The sequence below is a fragment of the Sceloporus undulatus genome, chromosome 3, assembly GCF_019175285.1.
Source record: "Sceloporus undulatus isolate JIND9_A2432 ecotype Alabama chromosome 3, SceUnd_v1.1, whole genome shotgun sequence".
Taxonomy (NCBI): Eukaryota; Metazoa; Chordata; class Lepidosauria; order Squamata; family Phrynosomatidae; genus Sceloporus; species Sceloporus undulatus.
Genome location: NC_056524.1, coordinates 275,260,543 through 275,278,336, shown reverse-complemented (window position 1 = coordinate 275,278,336; position 17,794 = coordinate 275,260,543). Strand labels below are relative to the sequence as shown.

Here is a 17,794-nt window from a genome sequence, read left to right as displayed (position 1 = left end):
TAAAAGGGTTGTGCCCCGAGCCTGAAACTCTTCTGTTTTAATCATTTGCTTTAAAAGCATATTTAAAGCTTAGGCTGTTTTAACAAGTATGTTAAGGTGCTTTTAAAGGTGGTTTTTTTTAAATTTATGTACTATTTTAAATTATTTAAATTACTTGGGGAGCCCTTAGTGGCTGGGAGTCTCTCTCTCTCTTTCTCTCTCTCTCTATCTATATTTATGCGCGCAACTGATCAGTCGATCAATCATTGTGCTTCCCCAGAGGCCTATGAGCCTCAGCTCCTCTTTTGCCCACTGGAATCATCTGAGGCCTCCTCAGAGTTGTTTCCAGGACACACAATGAGATGCTGCTGTATATCTTGGACACCCCCATGTCCTCATGGCAGCATTAGTAGTAGTATTAGTATCATCCCACCCTTCTCTTAAGACTGGGACTCAGGGCAGCTTACAACATTAAAAAACAATACAATTAAAAACATAACAAAACAGTACATTAAAATAGAATTACATTCCTACAGTAATTAAAACAAATTACATATTAAAATATCAAATACTTTGTATAGCACCCCTGGCCTTTCTTTAAAAGCTTTCTGTTTTGAAAGCCTCTCTGAAGGGCAGACCGTGCCAATTCCACACAGAGACAAAGGCCTTTGGAAATGAAACCCACCCGTGAGTCCCACAGCAACCCCTGGGGTCCCTTGCCCACTTACTTGCGGGAGAGTGGGGCCCGGGTTTCGTACCAGGGCTGCCGCCTGACCCACAGGAATCCCAAGGTCTGGAAGCCGAGGGAGATGAGGATCTGAGAAAGGACGGAGCAGAGCAGGGTCCCCGAAATGAGGCCGGAGGGTGGCCGCTGTGCCACCAGCTCCTTCCATGCAGGATTCAAGCTCACTGCGGAGATGCAAGAAGCGAGAGAAAGGAGCATCTCCATGAAGCCAAGTTCTGCACTCAGGACTGACATAAATTGCACTCGTTTTGCACACTGGCACAGCTGGGGCAAACCCCATCTTCACGGTGGTACTCAACCCTGGCCAAAAAAGCTGCTGCTGAGCCCATCGCTGTGAAAAGGGGTTAGAGAGCAGCGGGTTTCTGGTCTCTCTCATCTCCTTTCACAGCAAGAAGCTCATGAGAGCTGCTCTTCCGACCAGGACAGAGCACTGAGCCGGGAGTGGATGTCTGTAACACTGTTCTGCTCATGCGCAATCCATGGCAGCCCCCATTGCTCTCAGCAGCCTCCTTTCTCCTGGGGCTCCAGGGACTTAGCCAGAGCCAAGCAGAGCAGAGAGTGAGAGGGGCCCTGTGTCTGGAACTCAATTGCAGCACGGACACATACACTGCAGGGCTGTTCTGCGGGCAGCTGAGAGCGGAGGGGTGACTTAAGCCCTTTTGAAAGTGAAAGACACAACCACAAGGGAGCCTGGGGCAATACTCACTGGTGAAGACCACCACCAAGATGATGGCGAGGTCAATGAAGAGGAACTGGAAATCTCCCAAGTTGCTCTGGATCTAGAAGGGAAGCACCAATGACACTTTGCAGCAGTGTCTTTGCCATGCCCTTCAGAAGCACTGAGGGGTCCCCTCTGAGCCAGGGAGACTTAGAATCAAAGAGTCATAGAGATGGAAGAGACTTCAAGGGCCCTGATCCAGTCCATTATATAGCTCCCCATCCTTCTACCCTGCAGGAACTCTCAGTCAAAGCATCCCCAACAGATGGCCATCCAGCCTCTGTTTAAAGACCTCCAAAGAAGGAGACTTGTGCCCACCCCACTGCTGTGTGGGGCCAGGGCTTGCTCTGCAGCCACCACAACTGGCCTGCCCCCCCTCCCCCAGAGCTTCAGGTTCCTAAGTAACAGGATGACCACTCTGCCCTCTCCGTCCCAGCATTTGTGGCTGAAATGAGAGAATGGGGAATGCAAAGATGGCAACACACTTTTTGCTCAGAGTCATTGCATAACCACTACATTATGCCCCTGTTTTGCCTACTAGCTCAGTGCCTGCTGAAGCAGGAGGGGACTGGTTAAGAAGGTATGGAGCCCCTTGTACCTCAGCCAACAAGAAAGAATGGGGTGGATAGGCTTTCCCACTGTCTTCACAAATACCACATTTGTACAAATGTTTAACTCAACAGCAAAAACCTGCTTGCAAAATACTCACTGAGTAAAGGAGGGTGACACTGACATACTGGATGATACTGTATAAAGCCATGAATTTGAACACGCAGAAGGAAGTTATTAAAGCAGCGCGGCCCTCCCTGTGAAAAAACGGCATCCACACAATAACAAGAGGCTACAGCAAGCTTCCAGATTTTGTGTGAGTAAATAAAAGCCTTCCCATACAGGCACCATACCTTGCGGAAAAGCAAAAGCCAGAAGGCAGACCCACAACTGAGAGAAAGGAAATCACCCGCCATGAAGTGGGATCTGCCACAGGAAGGCAGAGCAGATGAGCAAATGCCCTGGTGGGCTGCTGAGTATGCAAAATGGGGGCAGCTTTGTTCCTGGCCTGCCCTTGGGGGCTGTTCAAAGGCCGCCTGGGGCAGTAATCCCACAGCCCTTCCAAGTTGTGAATGGCACTCCCCTCCTCTGCCCGCCAGGCCCTTCTCACTCAGAGCCTGGCACTCTGGCAAGAACATGCAACTGGGCTGGTCTGCCTGGCACCAGGAGCACCGTGCCACCTGTCCTACACTGGACCCCCACTTCCAGAAAACTCTTGAGCATCCCTTTACCTGATCAGGTTTGGCACACAGGTGATGCTGGGGGTCCGGGAGGTGAAGGGCGATGCTACAGAAGCCTCTAGCTCAGAGAGGGAAATGCCACCATGTGCCTGCTTTAGTGCCTGCCAGAGAGAATATGGAGAGAGAACAGTGAACATTACTTTCATCCATTAGGATTAATGAGCCAAATAGGAACCATGTTTTAACCAGGCACAAATACTCACCCCGCAGTCATTTGCTCCGTCACCACACATGCCCACGTAGTAACTGTAAAGAGAACAAAGACATGGGGAGTGGGCCTAATCCACTTCTCTCAGCCCAATATCTCTGCCTTTGTATGGCTCTCTGGGGACTCTCATTAGAGCACTACCCATGGCCCAAACAGGGCAGGGCCTGGCACAACAGGGCAGCACACCACTGCCAACATGCTTCCACTTGTCCCAGCCAGGGGAGACACCGAGGCCCATAATTAGGACACCCCCAGAGAGCGGTCCGTTTCATCTCCATGCGAGAGAGCAAGCAGGACTGCCGTGCCAAAGCCCAGATTCCCCTGCAGGACAAAGGGTTGCAACACACACACAGAGCCCTGGTCCCCACCTGCGCATGTGCGGGAGCAAGCAAGAAGCAAAGCACCCCCCAAGAGTCACTGCTGGGGAGCATTGTGCTTCCACAGAAAAGGATGCGAGACCAGCCACCCGGGATGAAGGTTAAGGCATAAAGGCTGGTTGTGGGGTGGGGGGAATCATCTCTTCCTCCAGAAGGAGCCATCCCTTGGAGGGTCAGCCCTACTGACCCCCAACTACACCAATCTCCCCAGCACCAGATACAGAGAGAGAGAGATAGAAAGAGAGGCCTGCCAAGGAGCTCTGCCCAAGGGAAGCAAAAGAGAAGCAGAGAAAGCGGCCACTCTGCCCCCGTTTCATTTCCCTCTCTCTCAGACACCTTTCTTCTTCCACATAATTGAGGGTCAATATTATTTATGTATCTCCCAATTACAAAAGAGGAAATCAGACAGGCTCCAAGGGAGAGAGAAAGGAAACACACCAGGCCTGGATGGATTTACAATGAACTAACTGAACCATGGCAAAAAATGTTAAATGAAATGAGTATTGAAAATGTCCCTAAAACATGGAAAGAAGCAAAGATTACATTAATTTTAAAAACAGATAAAGATCCCCAAGAAATTAAAAATTATAGACCAATCTCATTACTAAACAAGGACTATAAAATCTTCACAACTATATTGGCCATAGATTTAAAAAAAACCTTAAAGGAACAAATGGCTTTTTACCCCAAAGATATTTAAGGAAGAACATTAGAATCATGATAAACTCTCTTGAATTGTTGAAGAGGAAAAAGGCAAAGGAGTGGCGATTGTACTAATAGACAAGGAAAAGGCTTTCGAAAGAGTGCAGTGGCTTAAAATGCTTGAACCTTTCAAAAAGATAGGAGTTAAAAAAAGATTTCTGGAATGGATTAGAGCAATATATATATAGAGAACAAGAGGCCCATTTAATTATGAACAGAGAAAAAACCAAGGTAGTAAAGATTAGTCTCCTTTATTAGTTATTATGCTAATAGAAATACTTATTAGGAGAACGGATCAGAATAGAGAAATTCAGGGATTAGAGAACAAGGGAACTAAATTAAAAGCAATAGCTTTTGCGGGCGATTTAGTTGTTTTTTTATAGAGGATCCTTTATTAAATAGTAAAATGCTACAAAAGGAACTTAACGAATTTGAGCAAAAAGTTTAAACCAAAGGGAAGAAAAGGAATTAATGGAAACAACAGGCTATAATATAACAAAAAAGTAAGGTATTTAGGGATTGACATAAAACAAAGAATGCAGATCTGTAATAAATTATGGAACCAAATTAAAAAAGACTTAGAAAGTTGGAAATCTTTAAAATTATCATTATTAGGAAGAATAGCGTGTATTAAAATGAACATATTACTAAAGATTCTCTTTTTATATCAAACAATCCCAATAATACAGAAAGAGAAATTAATTCAAACTTGGCAAAAAGATTTGTCTAAATTCATATGGATGGGAAAAAGCCTCAGGATCAGGATGAAAATACGACGGGATCCTAAAGAAAGAGGGGTTTCTCCGTCCCAGGTTTAAAAATTTACTTCCAAGCTACGTGTCTGATTTGGATTAAAGTTTGGTTAAAACTGAAAGACAGAAAATTATGGAAATCAGAGGGAGAAAAATTAACTTTTGGTTGGCATTACAATAAAGAGAAAACAGACAAGGAATTTAACAACCGTTGTATAAAGAAGCCGCTAGGATGGATCTGGAAAAAAGTGAACCAACTCCATGAGAAAGGAAGCCCTTTTACGGAGAGAGAAAGGACTGGTAAAGGATGGGTTAAAGCAGAAAGACCTGTTAGTAAAAAAAGATGGGGAGAACGACAGATTTAAGACAGAAGAAGAATTTCAGGATCAAAATGATAAAATCCACTGGTATCTAAAGTGGAACTAAAAGAAAGGATTAAAACAGATCAGAAGGAGAAGTTTGTGGAAGAAGAAACAGAACTGGAAGAACGACTGAAATGAGAAAATAAACTTTACAATCTTTTATTGAAAATAGAACTAGAAAAAGAAGTCATTAAAACAATATGATAACTTGGGCACAAAATATAGGACACAATATAGAGTGAGATCAATGGGAATAAGATTCATGGAATAAACGCTTAAAAGAAGTCAAAATATTAGGGAGAATTACTATAAAATGTCCTATAATGGTATATGACGCCAGAAGACAAATTAGCTAAAAGACATGGAACTAAAGATTTAAAAGGAAAAGGAACCTTTTCCCATTGTTGGTGGTCTTCCCGATAATCCAAAAATATTGGCATGACATTCATCATTTAATAGGGAATATGTTAAAAATTAAAATGGAATTTAAACCTGAAATTCACCTACTAAATACAATTGGTCGCAAATGAGAGAATATCTTTCATTTGGTCACTGCAGCAAGGATTGTATTGTCACGAAAATGGAAAGAAGAAAACATCCCGGAGATAAAAGAACGGACTTTAAAATGACGAAAATATAGAGAATGGGAAAGCGTGATCACTTTTCTGCATCAAGAAGAAAAGGAACTTGAAGGCTTCATAGATTAGAATACTTTTAAGTAATAGTAACTAACATGATAGAATAAAAAATGTTGATTTGAACATAAGTTAATAAGTTAACAGAATGGCCATGAAGAAGTACTATTAGGAAACTAGAGCCTTTCTTAGAAGCTTTGAGTAAGATGTAGCATAGAGACAGTAGTAAACAAATAGATAGATAATAAGGATCACAAATGAAACGTTAAAGATTACTCCCATGTAGAAGACGGGAAGATATGTCTTTTATGTTGGATGAATAGATAGGGCTAGGAGTTGATTGTATGTTTAGTTAGTGCAGTGTGTCTTTGAAAGTTAGCCAGAATGATCTGTCATGCGAAGAAGAAAGAATGTTTTAGTAGATGGAAGAGGGCAAGTGTAAGTGAAGAAAGTTTGTCTAGCAAAGAGGAAGAGTGAACAGAGGAACAGAGGAGAGAAGGAGAAGAGAGAAAAGGGGAAGGACGGCAATGAGAGAAGGTAAAGTACTTCACATGTAAGATTGTATTTGTGTTATGTTTGTCTAATAAAAATTTATTAGATTAAAAATATATATTATTGATGTATTTATTTACTTTATTCATAGGCTGCCTTTCTCCCAGTCCAGCCCCCAAAGCGGCTTCCATAACAACAAATGTTTACAGAAAGTATGAAAACCCATTTTAAAACACCTTTTTTGCCCCTTTCTGATAACAGGCGGAGGAATGCAGGGACCCCCCTCAGTCCCCTTGATGCCCCTGGACCCAAAGAAAGGGGCAACTTGCCACACGCAGGCAATCACGGCCTGCAGAAAAAACCTGCAGGGTCTGGAAAGGCCCCTGCTTCAAAGGCCACGTGGACCAACCAGAACACCTGAAGGCGAAGGTGAGAAGGCAGCAGTGGCCCCAGCAGGAAAGGGCAATACTTACTCCACATTTTGCAAAGCCTCCACCAGCTGGGTTTTCTGATCCGGCGCCATGCGAGCAAAGATGGTGCCATGCAGCACAAGCTGGAAAACACAGGTCCTCTTACCACCCGCGTCACGTGGAAACCCCCCAAAAAACCCCAAAGCAGGGAGAGAGGGGACCCTGTAGATTCTCAAGCCCCAGATGGGTTCTGCAGCGTTTCCTGGCCTGCCAGGGACCCGTCTCTGGTGGCCCCAATCCTCACCAGCATCACTGCCAGGATCACACTGCCTTGGGGGAAAGGGGCACAGAAGGACTACTTAAGCCGGGGATTGGGATGGGGAGAGACTGAAGCACTGGGAGTTTCACTCTTGGGTGCAGGAGCACAAAATAGTGAACAAAAAATGTCCCTTTTATTCATTTTTGTATTTAATGGGTATCTGGGCAGCTCACCCCAAGGATTAAAGTGAGAGAGAAAGAGAGAGGCTTTACCCTCTCTGGGTTTCTTGCAAAAGCGGGAGAGGGCAGGGGATCCATAGCAGGGAGGAACAACTGCCTCCTACCAAGGTGCAGAAGACATGGCTGTTCAAAGGCCAAGACCAAATCATGGAGGAGGAATGGTCTCTCCAAGGCTAGGAGGAACCTCCAAGATTTGGAACAATTTATCTCTGGCGCCAGCAGCAAACTACATATGGGGTGTGTGTGTGTGTGTGTGTGCGTGCGCGTCTGTGCTGCTGTGTCTTGCAGGGAGGGGAGCTTCCATAGCAGCACCCACTGGCCAGAGTGGCAAAGAAGCAGAGGAGAGGTTGGCATGCCAGGCAACCACAGCTCTGCCCTTAGCTTGGCTATTGTAACTGGGGCTGCGTTGTCAGCGGGGCAGAGATGTGTGTTTGGCTGCCCTCAGGATAAGTCAAGCCCAGGAAACAGGAGGAAGGTGCTCTGGAAAAGCTCCTCGCCTGGGCTCACCCTGGGAGGAAACGGGACACCTCTGGCTAACTAAAAACACTGTAGTCACTTTGGGGTTTTCTTTCCATCCAAGCCTGCAAAATGGCCCCTCCTGTTGTGTTTGCACCACTGCACTGCCAAAGGCTGTTATGATCATGCCTATCTATCCCTCTCTCTTCCTGACATGCGCAGCACTGCCAATGCGCTAAATTTCCCTCCTTCCTTTCCCCCTGCCAAACGCCTGATGCAAACCTTGGGGATGAGATCCTGAAAGTGTTCCTGGATCACGGCAAAGGACTTTCCATTCATAGCAAAGTGGTATCTGGTCACCTGGAGGTCCTCAAAGCTTTTGTGCGCCAGTTTAATAGGGATATCCTGTAAGGAAAGAGGAGGGTCATGCCTGTTTCCTTGGGGGGGGGGAAGCACTCCTGCTGCTCTTTTAGAAGAAGCTGGAAGCCTAGGGCCAAAGCAGGCAGTCCTCTGCCTGGCAGAAATTTGCAGGAGGGGGGCAGCCGACTGACAGATGTGAGCAAAATGCCTGATTTGAGACAACCTGCACCCACAGTTTAGCACCCACTGGAATGTCTCAAGTAACATGGAACATAAAAAGCACCCTTTTTAATTTGGTGACACACTTTTTTAAAAAAATGTTAATTCTTAATAAAAGAAACACTTGAAAAGGAGCACAGAAGTGGCAGAAGCCACCTTGGAAGAGGTGTCCCAGCCTCCAGATGACTGTACCACGATTCCTATGAGGCCCAGCCAGCGTGGCCCAGGGCAAGGAAGGCCACGGGTCCACAGGATCCTAGAACCATACAGAATTGGAAAGGACCCTAAAGGGCTATTTACCCTGCTGCCGGCGAAGGGCAACTGCCCAGCAGAGCTGTTCAGGGTGGTTAGGGAACTAACTCAACTCCTGGCCACCCGGAACCCTTTACTAGAACCAACCACAGCCTGCAGCAATGCTTTTAATGACTTTTTCGCCGATAAAGTCTCTCAGATAAGGGCTGATCTCGAGGCCGGCCTTTTGACGGAATCAATGAGAGAGGTACCCAGTGACTCTGGAAACAAGATTAAACTGGATCACTTTGAGTTTGTAAATACCAATGACGTGGACAAGCTCCTTGGTTGTGTAAAGAAGACGATGTGTTCTCTGGACCCTTGCCCATCTTGGCTGACCGTTCAGGGAGGAGATGCTATAAAAACACCATTCTATCTTATAAGTAACGCATCCTTTCGCGAGGGTATATTTTCATCTGCCTTAAAACAGGCAATAGTGAAACCACTTTTGAAGAAACCCTCCCTAGATCCCCTGCTGAGGAATAACTACAGACCGGTCTCCCTATTACCATTTCTGGGCAAGGTGATCGAGAGGGCAGTCGCCTTTCAGCTCCAAGCTGTCTTGGATGAAACCGATTATCTGGACCCATTTCAAACTGGCTTCAGAGCGGGATATAGAGTTGAGATTGCCACGGTCGCCTTAGTCGATGACCTCCGTCTGGCCACTGACAGGGGAAGCGTGACCCTGTTGGTGCTCTTGGACATCTCAGCGGCCTTCGATACCATCGACCATGGTATCCTTCTGGAAGGCCTGAGAGAATTAGGCATCGGGGGCACTGCGCTCCAGTGGCTCCGGTCCTACCTCTCAGGAAGGCTCCAGATGGTGAGGCTGGGGAACAGCTGCTCCCGTAAAAGAGAGCTGACATCTGGCGTCCCTCAGGGCGCCATCCTGTCCCCCATGCTATTTAACATTTACATGAAGCCGCTGGGAGAGATCATCCGGAAACATGGAGCTCGGTGTTATCAGTACGCTGATGACACCCAGATCTATCTCTCCATGGCTCCGACTGAGACAGTGACTCTCCTCTGGATGCCTGTCTGGGGTCAGTAATGGGCTGGATGAGGGAAAACAAACTCAAGTTGAATCCAGAGAAAACAGAGGTACTTGCGAAAGGTACCCCAGGTCCAGGCAGGGAGATTTGCCATCCAGTCCTGGATGGGGTCACACTTCCCCTAAAGGACAAAGTCCGCAGTTTGGGAGTACTCCTGGACTCAACTCAACAGTTATCATCTCAAGTGGATGCGATGGCCAGGAGCGCTTGGTACCAGCTGCGGCTGATATGCCAACTGCGTCCCTGTCTGGACCGAAAGGACCTTGAAACCGTAGTACACGCACTGGTAACCTCTCGCTTGGATTTCTGTAATGCGCTCTACATGGGGCTACCTTTGTACCAAGTTCAGAAGCTTCGACTAGTTCAAAATGCTGCAGCCGGATTGGTCATGGGAACCTCAAGGTCAGACCATATAACACCCGTAGTAAAATCCCTTCACTGGCTGCCTATTAGCTTCTGGGCTCAATACAAAGTGTTGGTTATTACCTATAAAGCCCTACATGGCTTGGGCCCAAGTTATATTTGAGGGAACGCCTCTCCCAACACAATCCGTCCCACACTCTCAGAACAACCGGGAAGTATTTACTTGAGCTTCCCAAAGTGAGGTTAACAACCACTCACCAAAGAGCATTTACAGCCATGGTCCCTTTGCAATGGAACAATCTCGCCGAAGAGATCCAACTTATCTCTACTCTGGATGCCTTCAAGAAGGCGCTGAAAACTCACCTCTTCCAATGAGGCTGAATATCACTTTCAATGGAAGGCTACCTCAGGATGTTAATTGAGATCGGCACAGAGCATGTTTTTAGATAGCACATTGTTTTATACTCTGATTTTATCTAAATGTTATTGGAATTATTGTATTGTTATACTATATTATCGTATTATGTATTTTGACTGTATTCCCGCTTCGATCCCTCGGGAGAGGCGGGAAAACATAAATAAAATTTATTATTATTATTATTATTATTATTATTATTATTATTATTATTATATCCACAGGTGGCTGACTCTGACCTCTGCTTAAAAACCTCCAACCAAGGAGAATCCGCTTTGCCTTTGAGCAAATGGCACCCACCTGCTCCTCAAGAGGCCTGGAGGCTCCTCAACTTTTGTGATCTGTTTTATAGGCCATCAAGGACTGGAATGTATGCCACATCATGGCAAATGTGTGTTACTCAACCGACACTTGCGGGGGGAGGGATCAGCGGTCAGGAGCAATACTGGACAGAACAGACACATATCAGGCCTTCTCTAATCACTCCCTTCGGCCAGCCCCCCCCCCCCTCCAAGACTGGCTTGCTGGTTGAAAGTCCACTGGGGAGCGGGTGATAAGAAAGGCTTGAAGGTATATATGTGTGGGGCAGAAAGCAACCCCTGAAGATGCTTACACATGCGTGTGTACACACTCCTCAGTTTACCCTCTGCATTCTCCTTTTCACCAAAGGTCCTCCAGTTGCTAGAAGGAAGTGAAAGCACACAACTGCCTAGCCACTGGTCCCTCCCTTCCGTTTCCACTGGGGGAAATGGCTGCTGGCCACTCCATAGAACCACAAAATCCCCTGCTCTGGTCGGCTGGTTCTGTAGTTACCTCCACGTCGATGGCCAGTGTGGCACTGGCATCTTTTGGCAGGGCATCAGCGTAATGCCAGTTGACCCTGGCCGGCTGGCCGTCCTTGGGAGGCAGTGCGTCAGCAATGATCACTTTGTCCTGAGGCTGGATCATCCCACAGTCCCTGGCCACAGAGATGGCCGTCAGCATGTTATCTCCTGCAAAGGGAAGCACACGGGAGAGGGTCAGGCCCTGCCACCTCGACCACCTTCCTGGGCCGCTCACTATCCCTTTGGCTCTGGAAACTCTCCTCTCAGGCAGCCTCTGATCCCTTCATCCCCAACTAGTTTCACCCCATGCTTCTGCTCCTTTTACTTAGAGGGCTCCAAACAGACCAAGAGGGACTTCTTAACTCCAGCCCCCAATATACTGAGGATCCAAGCATCAGCCCAAAATAAAGCACCTCCATTATTTCTTTGCAGCCTATTATTATTCCACCCTGGCTGATCTTTGGGCTTGCCATGTTTATGAACTAGCCCCGATATATCGATGTAATTATTTTTAAATAAACTTCCATATAGAACCAGAAATAAAACTTGCTGTTTGCAGCTTACAAAGGTAATAGAATTGTCCTCATGACCATTACTGCTTAAACAAAGAATTTACTCATTTGTCACTCTCACCTTGACCCAAGGGCAGTTGTGCCGAAACCAAACCCAACCCTGAGGACTCAGGTTGGGGCCAAATCCAACAGCAACAGGACCAGAAGCCTGGGCTCATGTGTGCCCATTTTTGTACAATACCCCATGAGGCTTCAGCAACCTGAAGGGGCCAGAAGCGTGGCTTACAAACCTGTGACCATCACAGTGCGGATGCCAGCTTTGTGCAGATCTTCCAGTACAGCCGGGGTTTCCTGCTTGAGCTTGTTCTGCATTACTATTAACCCCATGAAGTCCATGTTGGCCTCAATGACATCTCTGCAGCAAAACAGATGGGGGGAAAGGGACATACATAAACACACGCTGTTAGGGAACCAACAGGGACAGCCAACTGCTGATTCACCTGACAGCAAAATTAATCCAGGTTCAGGGATCGCAGGGGACAGGGATGTGGCAGAACGCAAGTGTGGAGCAGCAAGAGCTGCCACAAGGCCATGGCAAATGGTGTGAACCAGGCAGCAAAACAGTAGAGGAGATTAAGTGCAAGAGAGAGGCATGTTGGAGGGGGGAAATCCCTTCAACATGCAATGCCAGCTAAGTCTGAGATCATCTACTTCTGGCGTTGTGGTGGGTGGCTCATGGAGAAGGCCGACTCAGAAGGGCAAGGTTCAGAGCTTCAGGAACTTTAGTCCTAAAAGCAACACTACCAAGTTGGATCTGTCAGGCTGGATCCAGGGACCTAACTGCTGGAAAAAGGTGGTCAGGCCAACTGACTAACAGGTACCTTCCTGAAATTTAAAGTAAGGTGTTGAGCAGTAGGCCTACATCTGGGGAAGAGCTTGATCCATGGGCAGGAGGGCTACCATGGAACCCAGCCCTGTTGTCAGAGGCCAACCACAGAGTGCCACCAAGGGCTGACTAAGAGGGGGAGGCTTACAAGGGAGGTGGCAAGGAAAGCCCAGGCCCCCCTCCCTCTTTGCCAAGCCCAGGATATGCCCACTGGCTGCAGGGGCAAGCAGGAGAGCCACCCAGAGTTCATCCCTCCCCTGCAGTCTGGCATTTCAGAACCACCTGCCATATCTGGCCCCAAAGTCTCCAGGAAGTTACCCAAAGCCACTTTGTTCCTTTACCAAAAATTCCCATCTGACAATGGCCAAAAACTGAAGGAAACTGTTTATCAATGTTGCAGCTTCATTTCCATTTCCACATCCCCAGGACCTCCATCTTTGCCTCAAAACCACCTTGTTGAGTCTAAAAGCTAACCCAAAATAGAGGCAGAAAATGGTATGACATTACTTCTAGGGCTCCAGGAAACTCAAGTGCGGACCACAGAGGCAAGGAGTGGTGTCTGAGGGCCCCCATGTCATGCCCCTCCTTTGCTACAAGAGGGCAAAATATGGATTCAAATTGCAGGCATGACCCACACACCATTCTCCCAGCAAGAACACCACAGAGGAGGTTTCTGCCAAGCCTGACTAAGGGGACACAGGTTGTGAAAGGTATACCCAGGAACTGAACTGCCTTTGTTGCCAACTTACCGGCCAACATTCAGGACTTTGTGCCAGGTCAGTTTGGATTCTAGCTTTTTGTGAGCAAGAGCAATGACACGGAAGCCCTGCCTGGTGTACTCTTCCAGCACCCTTTCGAAGTCACTGGGGACTAATAAAAACAGAATAGGACAAATAATAATCACAATAATATTTGAAGCAGCCATATTTGAGTTGCAGTGCAAACCATCAGTGTGCACTTCTCTCTCTCTTGTCCTTTGCCTGCGTACCTGTCTCGCGCTTGCACAATCCGGCTACCACTTCTGGGGCCCCCTTTACATAGGCATCCATCCTCTTCTGCCCGAGGGCCCTTGCCACCACACACATCCGTTGCAAAGCGGAAGAGAATGGGAACTGCCGCACAATGCCGATCTCGTAGCTCGCCTGGCCCAGTTGGAGGAGGAGGAGGAGGAGGAGAGGGAGTCAGGCCAGACACCAGCCAACGGGGCAGGGATGGGGGGCATCGACAGGAAGGCAGCCAAGGAAGCGAAAGGGAAGGTACTCACCGAAAGTTCAAACAGCTCCTGCAGAGGGAGGGGGAAATGAGGGAGGGGGAAGTGAGACTTTGTCACTGCCTCTCCAACTCCATCGCTGTCCAAAGCTCTATTGCAGCAGACTATTTCCCCAAATCTTCCATGAAGGCTTAACAGTCCAGTCCTAACACTAGCCAGAGCAGCCCCACTTGGGTGGGAGAGGCTGAGGGAGGGCATCAGTCACAGCTTCCTGGCTGGACTCTGTGGTGCATGGGAGCAGTCCTCTGCGTTGGCAGAAGGGGCAGAGCTCTCTGTGCCACAAGGGCTCTTGGGGGGCCCTCAGCCATCCTGCTGCCTCCACTCTTTTAGAGGAGGGAATGTCTTCCCAACATGATGGTTAAACTAGGACTCAGCCATCCTGCTGCCTGTCCTTGGAATGAGGTTGTTGTCTGCCTTCCAACCAATGTCCACTTATGGAGCCCCTCTCCTAGGGTTTCCTTGGCCAGAGTTTCACCCAGAGGTTTGCCCTTGTCTTCCTCTGAGGCTGAGTGAGACTCATCCAGTCCCGTCCCCCCCCCGCCCCATTGTAGGTTTATGTGGCTAAGCAGGGATTTGAACCCTCAGGCAGTAAAGTATCTTGGGCCGACCCTGTATATGGTGTTGCTTTCTTAGCCTCTGACCAACACACAAGGTAAAGGGGTTTTCTTTACATCCCTGCTATAAGATGCTACTGCACACATGCTATTTCAACCTTTGGGATTGATCTAAGGGATGCCTTCCCAGGAAATGTGGTGTAAAATATTTTAAACAAAGATGTGACCCATAGCTTCCCCCCCCCCCCAGCCTGGCTGCTCCCCAGTCTGACAACTGACCTAGAGCTCTGGGGAAGAGAGCAGCCAGATAGATGGTCCCCATTCCACACCAGTGGCTCAAGAATCATAGAATCGTAGAGTCGGAAGAGACCACAAGGGCCATCCAGTCCAACTCCCTGCCATGCAGGAAATCTCAATCAAAGCATCCCTGACAGATAGCCATCCAACCTCTGCTTAAAGACCTCCAAAGAAGGAGATCCCACCACAATCTCCAAGGGATTCTGTGTGTTCCTCTGTGGAATAGCCCTTACTGTCAGGAAGTTCTTCCTAATGTTGAGGTGGAATCTCTTTTCCTGCAGCTTGCATCCATTGATCTACTGTCTCCTATTCTCTGGCACAAGAGAAGACAAGCTTGCTCCCTCCTCAACATGACATCTCTTCAAGTATTTAAACAGGGCTATCACATCACCCCTTAATCTTCTCTTCTCCAGGCTAAACATCCCCAGCAATTCCCTAAGTTCTTCCTCATAGGGCTTCATGGTTTCCAGACCCTTCACCATTTTGGTCCCCCTCCTTTGGACACATGGCTCCAGTTTCTCAATGTCCTTTTTGAATTGTGGCGCCCAGAAGTGGACACAATATTCTAGGTGGGGCCTGACCAAAGCAGAATACAGTGGCACTATTACTTCTCTTGATCTAGACACTATACTTCTATTGATGCAGCCTAAAATAGCATTGGCCTTTTTAGCTGCCGCATCGCACTGTTGTCTCATGTTCAACTTGTGGTCTTCTTGGACTCCTAGATCCCTTTCACACGTAGTTTCATTCAGCCAGGTGTCACCCATGATCCTATATCTGTGCATTTCATTTTTCCGCCCTAAGTGCAATACCTTACATTTCTCTGTGTTAAATTTCATTTTGTTAGCTGTGGCCCAGCTTTCTAGTCTATTCAGGTTCATCTTGAATTTTAATCCTGTCCTCTGGAGTATTAGCTCCTCCTCCTAATTTGGTGTCATCTGCAAGTTTGATAAGTATGCCCCAAATTCTGTCCTCCAAGTCATTGATAAAGATGTTGAATAGCAGACTGGGCCCAGGACAGAGCCCCACTGGACACCCCACTGGTCACTTCTCTCCAGGATGAAAAGGAGCCATGGCTGACCATCCTTTGGGTTCGGCCGGTCAACCAATGATAAATCCATGTAACAGTTACCTTGTCTAGCCCACATTTTCCAAGCTTGTTTGCAAGAATGTCATGGGAAACCTTGTCAAGGCCTTCTTCTCCAAAATAAATGAAGAGCAGAATGGACCCAAGACAACAAAGGAAGCCTCTGAAGTGATTTACCATTTCTTTGTGGCTTGCAGGTTTGGAGTCCTGAAGGAACTGCTTGGGAGGCCGGACCACAGTAGGCATAATTTGGTTGTGAAGGGCTGTTTCCTCTTCCGTTGCTTCTTCAAGAATCTGAATGAAACACACACAGAGGCAGACATGAAGCACAGACACCAGCTTGCTTTGCAGTTTCAGCCCCAGAAGCAGGCCTTCCAAAGCTCATAGCCTCTCCTTCCATGGGAAAAGAGCAACGCAAGGCACCCTGTCCAACCGCACATTATTGCCCATTACTGGCATGGAAGGGAGGGGGGTAAACAGGCTTCCTTCTTTGGAAAAAGGAAGAGCAGCCCTCTGTGATCTGGAGAGGCAACAGAAGCTGCACCAGCTTTCCTTACATCTGCAGCCAAGACAGGCTTTCAAGAACTGGACATCTTCACAGGTAGAGCTTTGGACGGTGTGTTCCACTGCATGTAATAAACTGTTTTATACGGCCTCTTCATAATTTGGAATTGTATGCTCTACCTTGTTTTTAATATTATTGACATTAATTTCACTTTAGCTATAACTTTTTGTATGTTTCAGCTAAATTGGATCTGTTTTAATTGATTAGAGTTGATTTTGTGGCCGGGAGCGAGAGGGAGAGCTGGATATAAATAAAGTTAATACATTTTTGAAAAATTAATCACATAATGCACAGTTAAACTGTGGCATTTGCTACCACAAGATGGCATCATGGCTGCTGTCTGGATTCTTTTAAAGGGGACTGAGTGAATCACAGAATCGTAGAGCTGGAAGGGTTTCCCAAGGGAAATCTAGGCCAGCCCCCAGCCATGCAGGAAGATGCAACACAGCACTCCTGAAAGATGCCCATCCATGGAGCTTAGGGTCACTGTCGCGACCTTCAGAGGCACAGCAGTCCTCCGGGCATCAGTCGCAGTGGAGGGGCGTTTGCCCACCTGCTGCCATACTAGCAGCCCTAGTCCCACTGGGGCACCTCATGGATCAATGGGGGAAGGGAAAGTGCCATTAGCGAGCCTCCTTTGGGCTGATCCAGCACAGCAAACCTTCTCCCCTGAATTTGCTATACCTTTTGCCTGCAATTTAAGAGAGGGCCAACTCACTCCCTGGCACTTTGGGCACCACCTGCCCTGCTACCTGCACCCTCCTTTCCCTGGCAGGCACTGCTCCTCACCCATCCAGTGGCTTCAAACATCTTCAGGTCGAGGGGGTCTCCAGAAAGCACTCCTTCGATCTTGGTGAGGGAATGGCAGGTCGCCATGCAGGCCACGAAGGGCGACTTGACCAGGGCCTCGCTGCACGCACTCTCTTCTGGCAAAAGGAAGCTATGGGGAGGAACGAAGCCAGATGGAACCATGCCAGTGATCAGCCAGGATCACTGGCATGGTTCCAGGATCCTGGGTGGGAGCCACTTCCAGAACATTTCAGTCTTTCTTCAAAGACAGCCATCCAACTTGCTCCCAAGTCTACATTCCACAAAAAATCAAAATGCTACCCAGGCTAGAAAAAGAAAAATGCATAAGCCAATGCTCTGGCTAATAGGAATGCTGGAGAGGAACGTAGACACAAAACATGGAGGGGGAGTGGGGCATTATCTGGCATGGCCTTTGGTGGGATTCCTCACCATCACAGAAAAGGAATTTGACCCTCCAAAGGGACCTTGCACCCACCCCCCAGAAGTCTCAGGGGCAGTATAGCACTCTAAATGACTGAGGATTATGAGAGCACATATCTGTCTGCAAGTAAAAAAGGAATTCAGACACAGAATTTCCAAAATGCACCGTAACAAATGCAAGTCCTCTGAGAACTTCTTTCCCTCTCCCTTTCCCTGCCCACCTCTTGTTTTCCAGCCTGCCTTTCT

The 17,794-nt window shown here is 47.6% G+C and overlaps 1 protein-coding gene across 1 annotated transcript in view; it reads right to left on the bottom strand.

Annotated features, from left to right (window-relative positions):
* Positions 1–17,794, bottom strand: part of ATP13A3 (ATPase 13A3) — a 62,194-nt gene that overhangs the window by 9,907 nt on the left and 34,493 nt on the right. The window contains 14 exon segments of the mRNA XM_042458277.1: positions 708–888; positions 1,431–1,503; positions 2,152–2,248; positions 2,723–2,832; positions 2,935–2,977; positions 6,733–6,812; positions 7,906–8,028; positions 11,137–11,315; positions 11,950–12,074; positions 13,295–13,415; positions 13,534–13,687; positions 13,810–13,827; positions 15,931–16,047; positions 17,108–17,258. Of these exon segments, the coding sequence (XP_042314211.1) occupies positions 708–888; positions 1,431–1,503; positions 2,152–2,248; positions 2,723–2,832; positions 2,935–2,977; positions 6,733–6,812; positions 7,906–8,028; positions 11,137–11,315; positions 11,950–12,074; positions 13,295–13,415; positions 13,534–13,687; positions 13,810–13,827; positions 15,931–16,047; positions 17,108–17,258 (1,572 nt within the window).